At 46.7% G+C, this 17,241-nt stretch overlaps 1 protein-coding gene across 1 annotated transcript; it reads left to right on the top strand.

The window, feature by feature from the left end:
* Positions 1-4,220: 4,220 nt before the first annotated feature.
* Positions 4,221-16,402, top strand: LOC128754086 (bromodomain-containing protein 4-like). Its single transcript, XM_053856420.1, has 21 exons — positions 4,221-4,319; positions 4,751-4,991; positions 5,247-5,339; positions 6,810-6,947; positions 7,024-7,156; positions 7,282-7,604; positions 8,188-8,559; positions 8,648-8,776; positions 8,844-9,065; positions 9,143-9,336; positions 9,398-9,498; positions 9,578-9,835; positions 9,976-10,071; positions 10,146-10,547; positions 11,914-12,483; positions 12,681-12,781; positions 13,082-13,202; positions 13,281-13,408; positions 13,484-13,668; positions 13,736-13,979; positions 14,048-16,402. The coding sequence occupies exons 2-21, from the start codon at positions 4,863-4,865 to the stop codon at positions 14,114-14,116; spliced, it is 4,008 nt and encodes a 1,335-aa protein (XP_053712395.1). The 5' UTR covers positions 4,221-4,319; positions 4,751-4,862; the 3' UTR covers positions 14,117-16,402.
* The last annotated feature ends 839 nt before the right edge of the window (positions 16,403-17,241 follow it).

The following is a 17,241-nucleotide window of genomic DNA, read 5'->3' as shown; positions in this document are numbered from 1 at the left end:
GCTTTGACTGGTGTATGATGTATGTCATAGTGGACAGAAATCATCTTTACTTGGCAACAGTCCTGCAGCCTGGAGTTCTGGTTCAGTTTCAGCATATATCAAAATCATTTTTTTATTGTTAAAGTTCTAATTGTCAGTTTAATATGCATCATTTAAGAGATCATCCTCAGAAGTATTATTGTTTTATAGAAAATTTAATTAAGGAACAGTACTGTAAGAGATCCATTTCATTTGGACACTACAATAAAAAAATTAAGATGAAATGCATGACAAATAGTTTTAAGTAAAAGCATTTTGCTTTGCTGCTTTTAGAATTACAATCAGTAAAACTATTTGTTCATAACTTGCTCTGTAAACAAAAATATAAAACACAAAATGCTTTTTTTAACAGTGTAGGAAAAAGGAAAAGAAGGCTATGTATATAGTGGACACAAAGACAAACATGGAAGCGGGCCATGTACAATGTGCAGAGAAATTAAAACAGATTGAGATGGAAAAAAACGTGCCAAAAAAACTTTCAAGGTAAATTTTATAGGGATGAATTATACAGTCTTATTGCCACAGGATGAAAGGGCCTCGTGTGGCGCTCAGTCTTTGAGATAGGTGTTGTCATAATATCAAAACTGTATCTTGGAATTATGGAACATTTTTACATGCTTTGATGATGATCTCACGAGGGCCACAGACATACAGAGTCGCCCCTGAACTGCCCCTTTCATCCAGCTCACCAATGAACAAGTTTTTTTTTTGTCTTTTTTTTTATTCAAATTATTTCAGTGAGAGATGTTCATTGTAAAAGCATAAGAAAAAAAATATATTAACTGTAATGGGGATGAATAGCTTATTTAGTCGACAAAAGTGTGAGTAAAATCAATACTGAACAAAACATTACCAGCGGTTCACATCATATGTTTACAATGTAAATAACGCAATTCAGTGATTCTGTCTGTATTTGTATTTATTTCATTAAGACATCATTGTGTCGATTGTATTATTCACTGGTATATTTGATCTAACATGGCAATACATCCTATTCTGATTCTGACCCTAACGTTGAACTCGTATGAGTTGAGGTGGTCTCTCGCCGCCATCACAGAGGCTCGGAAACATTTGTCGATGCCAAACAGGAACAGATGACACTCGACGTGTCGAGGAGTGCGCGGTGTCGCGAGGAGTGGCGCGCGGCGCTCAGGAGGTTGGTCGACTGTCGCTGGGAGAGCGTCCGTACTGCCTCCTGCGTCTGACGTCACCGACGTCGGCTGGGACTGTTTGTTCTGGATTTGGGGCGAGGAAGGTCTACGAGCGCTGACAGCCGACTGAAGAAGGCAAGAAACCGCGTTCTACGTGATGCAAACATACACTGTGTACTTATCAACAATGCTTACGTTGTGTGGCACGCGTTAAAGCGTCTCAGCGGTCATTCAGTCGCTCGTTTGGCGCGTTATTCGCGTACGTCTGAGCAAGCGGAGCATGAGTTGCCTTCGTAGGCCTTTCACCGGCTCGTCCATACGAGATATACGCGCCAATGACCCCGAATCCAGGGCTGCTTGCCTGGACTGTGTCGACTCTCTGTCGTGTCTTTCCAAATTGTACGGCCACACGGAATTCTTTTCAGCAGAGCCGAGCCCTCCGTGCTGTCAGTAACTGTGTTAGCTGCAGGTCAAGCTCATGCTAACGGGTTAGCATTCAGGCTGTTTGTTTGTAGCCCCGTAGGCCGTATTCGTGACATAACTTACGTCTGATGTGTTGCGTAGCTTACGCGCTATGGCGCAGACGCTTGTCCCAAGTTGGACGTAGACCCCTTTCAAGAATATCGACTTGTGTTAGTCGTATTCTGGAAAGCCGTTTACGCTCAGACATGCCACTGATTCGACGTCGCCATGACGATACCAGTGAAGGTTTGCAGTAAGAAGGCTTGACGCTCGGCTGTCGTCTTGTGAAAACAAAGCGTGATTTCAATGAGATCACACGAGTATGTTTCCCTTTCCTTTTCCAAATGTGCCGTAACTGTTGGTTGCTGCTGCGCAATATTAGCAGCGGCAAAATGGCTGATAAGACGCGCTGTTTAATGCGTATCTGTAACTCTTCGAGCGTCGTTACCAACCTGTTTAGCATGGCTAGCCGGCCGATTCGACGCATTTGTTGTTGTAAACGAACGTGTAAAATCGAAATGTTCAGCGCGTTGTAATCCATTGTTCCGTGTCAATTTCAAACACCCTCAAAGTACAATAAAAACTTCCTACAAGCCCGCAGTTCTTAATGTGCAGATAATTATTTGATGAGACTGTATGAGTTTATCTTTCTACATATGTGCGGTGAACACATTCTCAACAAGGTTATATTTGGAGAGATCACAGATACCTCACCTGTGCGACATGCTTTAGTGAACTTTGGTGAAGGTGATGTGGGTCAGACTCCACTACCGCGTACCTTTATCTGCACAACATGTTAATGATGGGTTTAACGCTGCTTACACAAGACTAGTGGAGTTGCATGCTCTGAGTCAACAAACACGCGTGCTAATGTTCATAACCTAGCACTTACAGGTCTTTTCAACACCAGACCAGTGACAGGAGCGTAGCGGTTAGAGGGAAAGGGAAGCTCTGAGACCTCACGTGGTGTTAGGTTTGAGACTGTATCTCTGAAAAGGCAAGAAACAGATTCAAGAGAGTTGATGAAGATTTCATTGGGAGTGACTTTGAACATGTTGAGAAACAAGTGTATCTGCAGAACAGCTCATGAAGAAAAGTTTAGAGACAAAGATAGGGAGGGTAGTTTCAACACATCGAGAGGAGAGACAGGGAACGTGTTGGACGAAGAATGTCAGAAATGGATGTGCCTGGCAAAAGGAGGGAAGGAATCTGATTTAAAAAAAAGGACACTTCGCTGATAGGAGTGAGTAGGAAGGATGCACAGGCTCGGTGGAGGAGGTGGACCTACTGTGGTTGCCTCTTGACAGGCATGTTTTTACTAAGAGGTTGGCGCAGTCTCATTCTCTCCCTTCGCCTTTGAACATGATGTCACACTCGGGGTGTAGAGTGTTGAACGATATCAGTGTTACCTTTTAGTAAATTCAGACCACACTTTTTATTTCCTCCAGTCAGTTCCTCACCTCTCTCTTCTTCTGTGCAGCAATTCATATGCTATTGGCGACGACACAAAATAATCCATTTATTTTTTTCTCACAAACTTCACATCACATTTTACTTGAGTTACCAGTAGCATTATTGAAGACTGAATGATTAGTGTCATTATTAAGAATTAAGAAGCAAATAGGGCTTGAAAAAGCCATGCTCCTTTACTCCTCCCTCCTCGACAGCTCAACAACAAGGCATGCGGCTCGTCCTTAAATGTAAAGGTCGTCTGACACCTCTCACCCAATCACATTTGGGATTGATTAATTGATTGTCTGATAATGCATTTTGTCAACTGTCTGCTCCCAAAATCATTTTGGGATTACTGTATGTGGGGTCACCAGAGGTCACTGATTTGATCGTATATGTTGGTGATTTTTGGAAATCATTCAATTATTTTCGTAGTTTAAGTATTATAGAATAATAAGTATTATAAAACCCAATTGACTTTCAAATAACTGGTGACTTATTTATCTTTTCAAATTTACATAGTATCTCTCGGAACACTGTTCACAAAGTGCTCTTTCATTTGTACTTTAATGGTGTTCTGCAACTTATTCATGTCAAGTCAAAAATCTGGGTTTCACTCTGGACTCCCCTTTCCTGTTCTGTTGACTGTGCATGAAGTTCTGCCAGAATTCTGCGTTCTTTTAGCTGCAGTCATGATTGCTTGCATTTTTAAGGTGTTTCTGGACGGCTTCCAATATTAACCTCAACTGAATATTGTGCAACATTTGTCATCCGAACTTGGAATGGCAGGCATGAATGATCTAAACATTTCTACATGCTCACTCATCTTGGTTGCGTTGAGCTACTTCATATGCAGTTGGATATGTAGCTGATATTGTCACATCGCTATCAACAATTACATGTGTAGATGCGCCGGCGCATTTAAAGATTATGAATTGACTCTTGTGAAGTGACTTCTGATAACCGATTTTCAACACGTTTGGTCTCCACAACCCCATGCAGTGATTTCTCAATGCTTTTACCGACTGAGGTGATATTACTTTGATCGTTCGTCATCTGTAGTTTTTAAAGTTTACCTCTGTTTCACCAGTAAATGTGAGTCTTCCCTTGTCCTCCAGGTCCCATTTAACTTTTTCAGCAAAGGAAGTTGCGGCCTCACCAACCAAGACATGAATACCAAATTAAATTGAATCACGACAGCACGGCAACAAACATGTAAGTTGGCCTCACTTAATACGTGTCTGCTGAATTTGTATTTGCTTGTGATGGAACCTCAAAAATGGGGATATTAATGAGGAAAGTGATGATGGGATGGCTTGAGCTGTGTTGGTCGAGGATTGTCCACCAGAAAGCAAAATCAAAATATATTCTTCATTTGCAAAATACCATGTTATTATTGCATACAAAATGAAAAAAGGGTTTTGGCCCATCGAACTCTTCAAATGCAGATGGTGGGCACCAGATAAATACTCTTCCATGTTTCTCTGGAACAGCAAGGAAGCAGTCTTCGGGGCCACTGAAAGTCAAGTCAATTTGCATGACAATGGATGATTACATCTGAAGTGGGACGAGAATGATGAAGGCACAAATTAAGACTGATCAATGTATGATCCATTGATTGATTGTCTCTGCTTTGTTGACAACAGAGAGTCCAGTGGAAAGTGTAATGGCCTGAGGGGGGCACCCCAGGTCCCACCTGCCCCGGCCAGGTCCAATCTACTTAAACCGTCTGCTCAGTCGCTGCAATCCACCGCTGCAATGGGAGACGGACTGGAAGCAGGCAGCAGCCACAACCCCCCCTCGGCCCCGCAGTCGCTGTCCTTCAACCCACCACCCCCTGAAATCAGTAACCCATCCAGACCCAAGCGCCAGACCAACCAGCTACAGGTGTGTTTGCGTTACACAGTTGTTACGGGGTTACCTTCTAAGATATGCTCTATTGACTAGTTTTAATATTCAAGTGTTTGGTACTTCAATAATGACTGTTTAACTCAGCAGAGAAGTCTCACAATGGTTAAAAAGTTGACCTTAATTTTCTCCCTTGTGAGTCGGTCAATTATCCTAATCCCAATATTGGTCCTTAAGAAACTGCAGTCACAATTTCATTGTCCACACTATGTTTATCATCTTTTTTTTCTCCAGTATTTGCTCAGAGTGGTATTAAAGACGTTATGGAAACATCACTTTGCGTGGCCCTTCCACGCTCCTGTAGACGCCATCAAACTCAACCTGCCTGTGAGTAGCTTTTTTAAAAGTCATGTGGCTACATTCAATGACAGACTTTTAAATGTGTCACGGTGACAGACCCCAGGAGTCTTCACATCTTAGTGTCAAGGAAAGTCATGAATCTACTTTGTCACATTCTCTGTGTTGTTTTAATGTAGATGGGTTTGCTGTCGAGGTAATTGAAAGTTGCTTATGTGGAGACATTATTGACCAACAGAGGGCTCCCTGGGGACAAGCTGTATGCCCCAAATACTGTCATGTAGACGCGTAATATCATGAATCTAGAAATTTCTATGGTGAGAGTCATAGCGCTCACTAGCTGAGAGACCAAAGTCGATGGTAAGCAAGGAGGTTTCTTGGACTTGAATCCACATGTCTCGACCATAGAGCGAATCCTCACCATCCCCTTAGACCAGAGGTTCTTCACCTTGTTGATCTCGGGGCCCACCTTTCCCAGAACAAATGGGCCCGGGGCCCATTCAAGTAGTAGAACTGATTCATGACTCTTGACTTCATTTGTGATCAACAACCATAGTTAATCTACTTACACGTAAACAAACCAAAACCTTGTGAAATGACAAGAAATGACTTGATGCAAACTGCTCCAACAGTTACTGTTGGGGGCGCCATCACTTTCTATATCATTTTTTTCTTTTCGGGAACTTCTCCATAGTTGTTAACTATCACAAATTTGCAACTGTCAAATCAGTTCAGTGACACACTACTGCCACCATACGTGGCTCATGTGTTAAAACGGTGAATCTCACAGCCTAAAGGTGTAAACTAAAAAAACTTTAAGTGGCCCTCAAGGAGGCGCTCGCGGCCCAACCATGGGCCCCGGCCCAAAGGTTAAGAGTCACTGCCTTAGACCATCGGTTCTCAATTATTTTCTTCAGACACTTGATGGGTGAAGGGGTGTGGTTGGAACAAATACCGCTGCAGCCCTCGAGGACTGGTTTGAACAGCCCTGCCTTAGACTGATGTGTCAGTTCCACTTTGTTCATGGAAGAGCAGAACATAGTCTGGTCACATACGGCCTGCTGATGTAGCTTTTGAAACCCTGTCTTCCAGACCTTGAAAAGTATGGAATTTTTGTGAAAGTCTTCATAAGGTTTTAAAATCTCTTATGTTGGAGCTTGCTCAAGGGCACATAATAGGTATGACACAAACATCTTGATAAAATATCGCTAACTGGTTGGTACTGGAATGTTAGCCAGTCATAGCCAGTGTTCATCAGTGAGGCTGTCGCTCACATAGTCTCTGTCGTAAACTGGGCCACCAGGGAGGACATGGCATCTACAGTATGTCAAGACACTGTGACTCACAATGTCAGAAGAAGTAGTTTTAGCGTACAATGGAGTAAACCGCTACATGAAGGTTTTACGGGAAGAAAAAGTTTTGAAGAAAGAAAAAGAATTTATATTTGAATGAAGAGCATGGAGAACAAGTTTAATCAGACTGAGCCTTGTCTCTCTGAAGGATTACTACAAGATCATCAAGAGTCCAATGGACATGGGCACAATTAAGAAGCGGCTGGAGAACAATTACTACTGGAATGCTCAGGAGTGCATCCAAGACTTCAACACAATGTTTACAAATTGTTACATCTATAACAAGGTCAGTGAGATGGTTCCTCTCAGTCAAGGCTGCTTCAGCACCATCACCAACTGATTAGCTGCGATTCTCTGCTCAGCCTGCAGACGATATCGTGCTGATGGCGAAAGCTTTGGAGAAGCTTTTCCTGCAAAAGATCACCGAAATGCCACAGGAGGAGACAGAGATACCCGTGGTGACCAAAGGACGCCGCGGACCCAGACGAGACGCAGGTACTCTTTTTACTTTTGTGGTTGAATATGAAGATTTAGCAAAACATGAGCCAGACCACTCATTTGGTCTTAACTGTTGCACTGTTCCGTTGTCCTCATGAGCTTGTTGTTCTGTCTCATTTCAGCTTCCATAAGGTCTGATTCGGGACAAGACTCCTCGTCTCCTGCGACCACTCCGCATACGAGAGGGTTTTCCTCCCCTGCGACGACCCCACAAACCCACGCCTCGCCTCACCCGCAAGGCCCCCCTGCCCTGTCGCTTGCCCAGCCTCAGCTCCCACGTGTGCCTCCTACAGCCATTTCCCATGCGCCCCATCTCGGACCCCCTTTTCCTTTGTCCAGCCCTGTCATCCTGGCACAGGGCATGACTTCGGTTCCCCCTCAAGCCTCCATACCCCAGAACATCCAGCCTGCTCCGATGCTTCAGAGCTCACCCGCGCTTGTTAAGGTAAGCGTCTGAAAAGAGTGAAAACAAAACGTCTCTTTTAGTTTCGAATCAATGATGTGTAATGGAATTTAAATAATAATATAATAATTCCAATTAACTTCAATAACAACCCGACTGTCCCATGTATGTGTCACTAGCTGCACCATTTTGTGGCCCAGAAACAACGTTCCTACTGTCATAGTGCTCCAGAATTGTTGTAAGAGAAGTTTTAATGAGTCACAGAAAAGTACTTACTTACTTAGAGTCATTACTTTACTAATGTTCACGGTTGCAATTGGCTGTTGTTGTTAAAGGTGGGAGGAGTTCTCGTTACGTTGGCTGGCTTCAATGATATGGTGGTGTGGGAAACCCTGATATTATGTACAAGAATCATTTGCTTCAGTTTAATGATATTGGTTCTATAACAACTTGCTTGCAGTCAAAGATAATAAATATTGAATACCTTCTGTGATGCGAACAGGTGTCAGACGTTTTGTCACTCTTGTTGTCTTCGTGTTAAAGGCTTTTTCATTTGCCTGAAAATGAAGCCCGCCGTCACTTTTCTTGTTGGTTGATATCCAGCTGCGACCTCTTTTATCTGCAGCAAAGAAAAAGCCAGAAAAGGAAAGCAGACACCACCACACCGACAGCCAACGACCAGCTCAGCGAGTCCTCGCCTGTGTCCGCTGAGAACCGGCCACGACGCGATGCGGCCCGCCCTCTGAAGCCATCCAAAGTAGACGTGTTACAACCGGACTCTCAGCACCACCTCGGTGGTGGCTTGGAGACCAGCGGAATCTCCACTCCGAAGCGCCAGGAGCAGCTGCGCTCCTGCCAGCGGGTCCTCAGAGAGATGCTGTCCAAGAAGCACGTGGCTTACGCCTGGCCTTTCTATAAGCCCGTGGACGTGAAGTCTCTTGGGCTTCATGACTACTATGACATCATCAAACATCCCATGGATCTCAGCACCATCAAGGTGAATTTCAGTGGTGATGAACTCAAACGGAGATCGTGGGTTCTGAACTTGAGTGACTTTTCTGCTCCGTGTGTTTGTGTTGTTGTAGAAAAAGCTGGACAACAGACAATATAGAGACGCTCAAGAGTTTGCGGCGGACGTCAGGCTAATGTTCTCCAACTGTTATAAGTACAACCCACCGGACCATGATGTGGTGTCCATGGCTCGGAAGCTGCAGGTGAGCCTCAGACTTAGGGCTCAAATGCTTGACGTACGTGGACACTTATATCCCCCTCGCTCCACAGGACGTGTTCGAAATGCGATTTGCTAAAATGCCAGATGAGCCGGAGGAGGTCAGTCCTGCTCCCACCCCGTCCTCGGTCCTTCACTCAGTCCCCTCCACTCGACAAGCCCCGCCACCCTCTGCGATCTCTGATGAGGACAGCTCCAGTTCGTCGGAATCCGAGTCGTCTACGGAAGATCCAGAACATGAGCGGCAGCAGCGATTGGCTGAGTTGAAAGAGCAGGTGAGCAGATGGGAACGGGTGACTCGGCAAGAACGTGATGGAACGCTAATAATGGAATCATGATTCCTGTCCTCTAGCTGAAGGCTGTCCATGAGCAGCTGGCAGCATTGTCACAGCCACAGGTCACCAAACCCAAGAAGAAGGAGCGGGAGAAGAAGGAGAAGAAAAAGGAGAAGCATAAACGGAAAATGGCAGCCGAGGAAGCCGCAGAGAGTCCGCCGAGGAAAATCAAGAGCAGCAAAGAGCCGAACATGGTGAAGAAGAAGCTCAGGTGAGTGTTGGAGGTGTGACCAAATACTGAACCCTTTCTAAAGCTGTGTGTCGGATCACAGCAAGAAAGAAAGCGTCCCCAACAGTCACCCCGCTGCAGCCCCTCCGACTGGAACCACCCCGCTGGTGCCTTCTGCGTCTTTGGAAGCTGACAATGACATGGGTTAGTTTTCACTCTCCACCAAAGAGTATTTTCAACAACATGTCTCGGCATTAAAAAGGTCATGTTTCTCCCCCAAAAGATGTATTTGGCAGCATCTCAGCAGAAAAGGGTAAACCGATGTCGTACGAAGAGAAGCGCCAGCTCAGTCTAGATATCAACAAGTTGCCAGGAGACAAACTTGGTCGAGTCGTCCACATCATCCAAACACGGGAGCCTTCTCTGAAGAACTCCAACCCGGATGAAATCGAGATCGATTTTGAGACACTGAAGCCTTCGACCCTGAGAGAGCTGGAGAAGTACGTCTCCAGCTGCCTCAAGAAGAAGAAGAAGCCATCAGGTTTGTTTTTCTAGTTCCAAATCATGGTTGTAATAAAATGATAAATCGAACAGAAACACATTTTAGTTTCTCTCTGGTGGATGATTTTATCGAAATGACCAGTCTGGAGCTGATCCTGTTTCTACTGTTGGCTCCTTCAGAAAGATCATTGGAAATGACAAACGTGACGAAGACGAAGACGGGATCTTCATCCTCTGACACTAGTGACTCGTCTGACAGTGAAGACTCTGATAATGGTAAGTGATAACACACACACACAGACTGCTGTTCACGGTGGACGTTCATGACATGGTCTCTCGGGAACTTTCAGGGCTGGTTCCCAAACTGCAGAAGACTTCTTCTCACAAAGACGCCAAGCGACCGCAGCCGCCACAGTCCCTCAGTAGCGCCCCCGCCCACGTGGCCCTCCAACTTCAGCCCCAGTTGCAGCCTCAGGTGGTCCCGTCCAAGCCGACCTTTAACCCCCAGTCATCTCTCCCAGCTGCCACCCCGGCTCTTGAACCCTCTCAGCTGCTGGGCCCTGGATTTGACCCAATGACTCACTTCATGAACCCGCACATGACTCAGCCCACCGTGGAACCTAATCCTCCTCCCATGACAGCCACTGCCGCACCGCTCGTTGCGGGCTTCCTCTATGCAAACGCACCCACCATACAGACTCCAACTGAGACCCACCCTTTCTTGAAGCAACATCCCATCATGCCGTCATCTGGTGAGTCTTTTACTGAATCTACTACAGTCTTTTACTCTTTTACTGAAGACAGTTGCATGTGTGAGACTGGTGGTGTATAGCCTGCCTGAGTTAAACATGTCAGGTCATAGCTGAATACAAGCAGACTCCTTCAGGTCTGTGTGTTGCCAGGAATCTGCCAATAAGTATCCAGATACAGAAGTCTTCTTCTTTCTTCATCTTTTCCTTATGGCTTCTCCCTTCAGGGGTGGCCGTAGCGGATCATCTTCCTCCATCTCACCCTGTCCTCTGCTTCTTGTCCTTCATGTCCTCCTTCACCACCTCCATCAACCTCCTCTTTGGCCTTCCTCTCCACCTTCTGCCTGGCAGTTCCAACCTCAACATCTTCCTACCAATGTGCTCTCTCTCTCTCTCTCTCTCTCTCTCTCTCTCTCTCTCTCTCTCTCTCTCTCTCTCTCTCTCTCTGTCTCTCTGTCTCTCTGTCTCTCTGTCTGTCTCTGTCTCTGTCTGTACATGTCCAAACCATCTCCATCTAGCCTCTCTGACTTGGTCTCCTAAACACCTGAGCACATGTGCTGTCCCTCTGATCCTATCATCATCCTGCTCACTCCCAGAGAGAAGCTCAGCATCTTCATCTCTGCTACCTCCAGCTCTGCCTCCTGTCTTCTCCTCAGTGCCACTGTTTCCAAACCATACAACATTGCTGGCCTCACCACCCTTTTGGACACTTTCCCTTTCATCCTTGGCGACACCCTTTTGTCACACATCACACCTGACACTTTCCTCCAATGATTCCATCCTGCCTGCACCCGCTTCTTCACCTCTTCCTCACAGGGGTGATGATACGATATGTTGCTATACTGTATATACATGTGTTTGTTTGTAAACAATAGCCATTATTTTAAGGGGAAAAAATTACATGTGCAGAAAACTCAGTCAATTTGTGATAACATTATACAGTGTGGCCTTTAAGTCAAATCTACTGCTTGTAGTCAAGTTATAATACTTTATAGACCCTGTGAAAAGCTGCCATACATAAGTGTGAACGTTCATAACATCTTGTGTGAAGCCTCATAGATGCGTTATGAATGGACTAATAGTGCACCATAGAGGAGACCATTAATTTAGTGTTGATTTGCCATTTTCTTCAAGTCAAGTGTAATATTCACAGTGTGTACAGTAACAAAAGTTCCGTCATACATTGAGATATGAAATCTCAGAGTTGAGAAAGAAAAACTGAGTTGAGAATAGATTTCAAATCAATGTATTATCATTTAGGAAGTATGTTCTGTTGTCTCAGTCTGAACTTCCAATGAAGCTTGGTGTGTAGGGGAACACCATGGACACGGTTCCTGCGCGTGCTAACACTTGTCCTCTGTATTTCCAGCCATCCACAATGCTCTTCCTCAGCAGCCGTCAAGGCCGAGCAACCACGCTGCCCCACTCCCTTCTAAACCTGCCCAGCCCCCGCCCTCGTCCCTGGCCTCTCTGCCCTCATCTGCTCCCCAGCTGCAGACCTCGCTGCCGCTGACATTGCCCCAGCCTGTTCCCCGCCCTCGGGTACCTTCACCCCCATCCCACGGCATCTTGGGCACCCTGTCAGCGCTGCCACCCCAGGCTCTGCTGGAGGACGATGAGGAGTCCACCCCCTCCATCACGGAGCCGCCGTCCCTCAGCCAGGTGCACACGTTCCTGCAGTCGCTCCAGACCCGGGCCCCGGTGCCAGCTCAGCCGCTACACACGCACTCGCCTGCTCACAGTGCCACTCAGCTGGCACCGTCGCTGAACACGGTCGCAATATCGTCCGCACCTTCTCTGAACCAGAGACACAACTCTGGTCACGCACAATTGCAGCAGACCTTCTCACAGCACAAGCCCTCGTCCCATCAGAAGGAACAGCAGATGCAGCAGCAGCAGCAGCCGTCGCCACATATCAAAGCTGAACCTTTCCCTGCTGGTAAGATGCCAGCACCTAAAACACATGCACGAGATTAGAGAAGCAGATTTATGCAGTGATGTTTCAGAAATTTTCTGACCACACAGCTGGAGCTCAAGTCCTTAAGAACAAAAGAACAGCCTTTAGGAAACAAAGTTTCCAAAGTTGTCGGGAGTTTTGTGAGCACCCTCACGAGCTCCTCTTGGTCTTTCCTCTAGGTTGCCTGCGTGAGGCGCCGTCTCCCATGATGATCCACTCTCCTCAGATGCCTCTGTTTCACTCAGGAGGACAACAGTCTCCCACACTGAATAAAAAGCATGTAAGTTGTTGCACAGTTCTTCTGTTGTCACTCGCTGGTTTCCATCATCCTCCACCTTGGTCTGTCTTCTTCATCCTCCCGAGTTCTACCTCTCCCCCAACACAGTCCTCCAGTCTTCTCCACGTGTCCCTCTCATGTCTCATCTGCTCCGTCTGAGTCACGCCCCGTGACAACCTTTTGATTCGCCAGCGTCCTGTTGATGTTAAAGCCAGAAGTGACCCTTTTTCTCTCATCCTGGCGCCTCGCTTCCCCTGAGTCCCAGACGCTCTTCTCATCCGCACTCTGCTCTCCTTCTTTCAGGACCAGAGGCCCAACATGGTGACGGTCAAGGAGGAGAAGACGTCTCTCTCTCCCGTCCTGCCTCCGTCGCCCTTCAGCCCGGCCACACGCGTCGACTCGCACAAAACCGACATCAAGCAGAGTGAGTTTTCTGGAGTGATGGCAGGTTTCCTGTTTCGCCAGGTGAGCTGTGTCCAATCCAACTTTTTTGTCCCTTCAGATCTGAAGCCTTCGGAGGCCCCTCGCTCTGGCACGCGCCTCCCGGACTCTCTGGTGCCGTCGCCTTTCCAGCAGGATAGTAAAATCAAGCAAGAGCCCAAAACCCCCACTACCCAGAAGAAGTCGCAGGTGCGGCCCGCTTCGGTCCTCGCTGCGTCTCAGAGCCCGTCTGGGTTCATCTGACGCCACTTTCCTTTCCTTCAGGACGTGAAGCTGAAAAACATGGGCTCCTGGGCCAGCCTTGCTCAGAGGTCACAGTTCACGCAGGCCTCGACGTTGCGCTCCTCCAGCGACAGCTTCGAGCAGTTCAGACGTGCCGCTCGCGAGAAGGAGGAGCGGGAGAGGCAGATGAAGGCCGAGCAGGCCAGGAGGGAGCAGGAGAAGCAGCGGTAGGTTCTGACTCAAACGCAGCTCTTCAGCGGTGCGGACTGTGGATTCACGTTTGCCGTCCTCCAGGCGTGACGACGACGAGTCGGTGGAACACACCCGGCGGCCACAGGAAGACGTACGGCGCCGCCAAGAGACGCAGTCGCCGCTCGCACCCACCCCGCCGGCTTCCACCACACCCACGCACTCCCCGCAGGCCCCACCCAGCCAGACACAGGCCCCTCCCCCGTCGGCCTCCACCGCACAGAACGCCCTCGACCAGCAGAGGGAGATGGCGCGCCGGCGCGAGCAGGAGCGGCGCAGGAGGCAGGCGGTGAGTACTGAGCTGACTCTGGACCCGAGCGTGACCGTGACGCTGACGCTCCGTGGCTCCTCCCACAGATGGCCGACACCATCGACATCAACTTCCAGAGCGACCTGATGGCTATTTTCGAGGAGAACCTCTTCTGAGGGACCGGACCTGGTACACACTCGCACACACACCATGTACAGACCACACTGTTCTGACACACGGCCGCTGCTCACCAAAACACACAGACTCCACCCAAACTGACCGTTCTCTCTCAAGCTGAACCAGCTGGTTTGTGTCATGTGACTGAGAGGAAATCTGCAGCCCAGTTTCCCTCTGACTGCCGAAACTGCTCGGGTGTTTCCCGGAGGCCAGAGTCCACGTCTCGTACCGGTCGATCGCGAAAGACTCGAGGTGTTTTTTCATATTTAATGTCCAAGAGGATCTAATTTAAGAAGTGGTGGGAGCTGAATGTGGATGATGATGATGAACAAACTTCCCCCCAATCTGGTGAAGCTGATTTCTGCAGGTCAAAAACAGGTTGTGCTCTCCTACCCCACCACCTGAGCCGAGTATTTTACAACACAAATGCACCGTTTTTAAAGAGCAAACCGGAGCAGTTCCGTGAAACAGTCGTCTTTTGAAGTTTTAATGTTTTAGATTCTGGTACAAAACGTTTTATCACTGTTGCCAACAGTTAACTTTTAAATGTGAAAGACTTGTGTTATCATGTTAGACATTGTAACGCAGACTTGAAACGGGCAGAAACAAAAGATAAAAGTACAGAACAAGTCGCACCAGAGTGAAATTTGTAAAGGAAAAACCATGATGACGAGAAAGAGGAGCAAAATCTTTCACCTGGGCATGAAAGTCTGCCGGCCTCTGCTGATGACATCATCGAGGGGTGTGTCCTTATGTGGCCACTTCTGCCGACGCAAACCGTCTCCACCTCCTTTGCTCGCCTGAAACCGATTTGGTTGATCTCAACTGTTTGACCGGCAGAAATGTATCTTCCGTTGGCGTTTTGTTTATTTGCCGCTGTGTCCGCGTCAGAAGGACCAGTCTTCTGTCGGTGTACAGTTTCCTCCGCCGCCACTGAGGCCAGAACAACGTCTTCACCAAACCTCCCTGCCTGTAAAGCGACTCACATATTGTGTATAAACGAAACATATAAATATATAAATATATATTATATACAGTAAAAAAATGAAGTTCAAGGACAAAAGAACGTTGTGGCATTTGGTTTGGTGAGGAGCTGAAGTGTTCAGCTTTCTTTTTGTAATTTACTGTAAAGAACTTTTGTATGAATCTATCAAGCAGGATTTTTGTTGTCTTTCACTCAAACCTTTCTCTCTCTCTCCTTCTCTCGCTTCCAAATCTCACCACATTTTTTACATGTACGACGCATCTCTCACTTTATATTGAAGCTTCTACTGTGCTTTCATCCAGCATCTGAAGGCAGATCCAGATCTGCGCTCGCCGTCATCTTCCCCTGCTCTCTTAGCGGCCACTGATCTCTAGTTTTTAGTTATTTGTCTTTTCTTCTCGTTGCTTTGTTGTCAATGGATCACAGGTGTGGGAGTGTCGTGTGCCATTGTGTCTTTCTTTGAGGATTCCGTATGTTGGCAAAGTGCGTGTTTTGAATCCTATAATCTCTTTTTTTACAAGTATATTTCATGTATTTCTCTTTATATTTGGACTGTTTTTGAGTTCTTTTTATTTTCTCTTGGCTCTTTTTCTCTTGATTTATTTTACCCCGTTGGTTTATGGAGTGAGACATTAAGATCAATAGATTCATCCTGTTCAGATTATGGAGAGCGACGACCTTTTTATAAGAAAAGTATTAAAATAATAATAAAAAAATACATAAATTTCATCCGGTGTTTCTTTTTTTTTTTTTCTCCTGTGCGTTGATAAACGTCAAAATGTGTCACTAGCGCTCAGAATACCTAGCACCTAGCATGGACCAAAATCACAGTCAGAAGTGTTGAAACTCATGGATGCTGCACTCAGATTTCATTCTTTTCACATTCCAAAGTTTAAAACTTCATTTTGTCTGATTCGATTTTTTCGTTGTAATTGCTGCTTTTTGAACGAGTATCGCTCTTTTCGGCCGGGAGATGGCGCCAAATCACACAACTTTTATATCAGCGAGCCATGACACCGCGCAGACAAACGACTTCGCACTTGACCACATGGTTTAGTATGCGCCATGCTAACCGAAGTAGCCTCACAACGAGGCGTCTCTCCCGCGGTGTGATGGCTGCCTATGAATACACAACATGCTCAGCTAAAAACGAATTCAAATAAATATCACAAAATATTTCAGGTGTGGTCACAGCAAGCCACCAATCCTCCCGCCAAAACCAACGCTTTCCTGGGGTGTGAAATAAACCACTGGCCTCCAAATATCAGTCATGTCCAACCTCTTTCGTGCACTCTGTATTGCAACTACTCCGGGGACTCATCTGCAGCTACAGTATCGGCAATGAGCTGAAGTTTTTCGCCGGTTCTTGAGAGCAGCCATTAGCATGACTGCGCTAGCCTCGCGTACCACAGCTGATGATGATGTCACACTCTTCTTCACATTATTGTTTCCAGTTAGTTCAGTGGACTCATGACTGCAACGAATCTACTGTTCAGCATTCCTTAAAAGTATAATCCGAATCGCCGGGCTCGTGGGCACGTCGGTATCCGCGTGTGAAACCCCCCGTGACCTTGTTGGCTGCGGTTCTGAGATAAACCTGCAGAGGAGTGAATCTTTATCTGAAGAATGTGGCTCCTCTTTTCCTGCAAAGACCTTGGTCCCATTATTCGCGAGGGAGTTATTGAAAGGAGCGCAGGACCTCTTATCTGTTGCCGGGTGTGGGAGCGCAACAGGTCGCGCCGCTCTACAGTTGAAGGTGGAAAGTGTTTAGAACTCATCCTTCCTGTTAAAAAACCTCAGCCGGTCGGCTGCCAGATGACAAGACTATTTTTATCAGTTTTATTACTGGAAAAACTACGCAGCAAACGCGATTCGACGCCACTTGTTGCTCGACTCTCATCTGACTGGTGCTTAGTCGCCAGAAACCAAGCAACTTCCGACTCAATTTGCAAAACTGCAGGGGGCGGGTCTAAGGTTTTATCTCCAGTATGACTTGTGTGTCTTCATGCTCGATATTCTTCTGTTCCATCCAGCCAACAGATGGCGCTAAGGAGAAGTGAATCAGACGCACAAATGATGTTGGTACCTTGAGTCATAGAACACTGTAAGGAAACAAGTGAAGAAGTGAGGTGAAGTGCC

Source organism: Synchiropus splendidus, chromosome 2, assembly GCF_027744825.2.
Source record: "Synchiropus splendidus isolate RoL2022-P1 chromosome 2, RoL_Sspl_1.0, whole genome shotgun sequence".
Classification (NCBI taxonomy): Eukaryota; Metazoa; Chordata; class Actinopteri; order Syngnathiformes; family Callionymidae; genus Synchiropus; species Synchiropus splendidus.
Note: the sequence above shows the minus strand (reverse complement) of the source record. Positions and strands in the feature narration are given on the sequence as shown.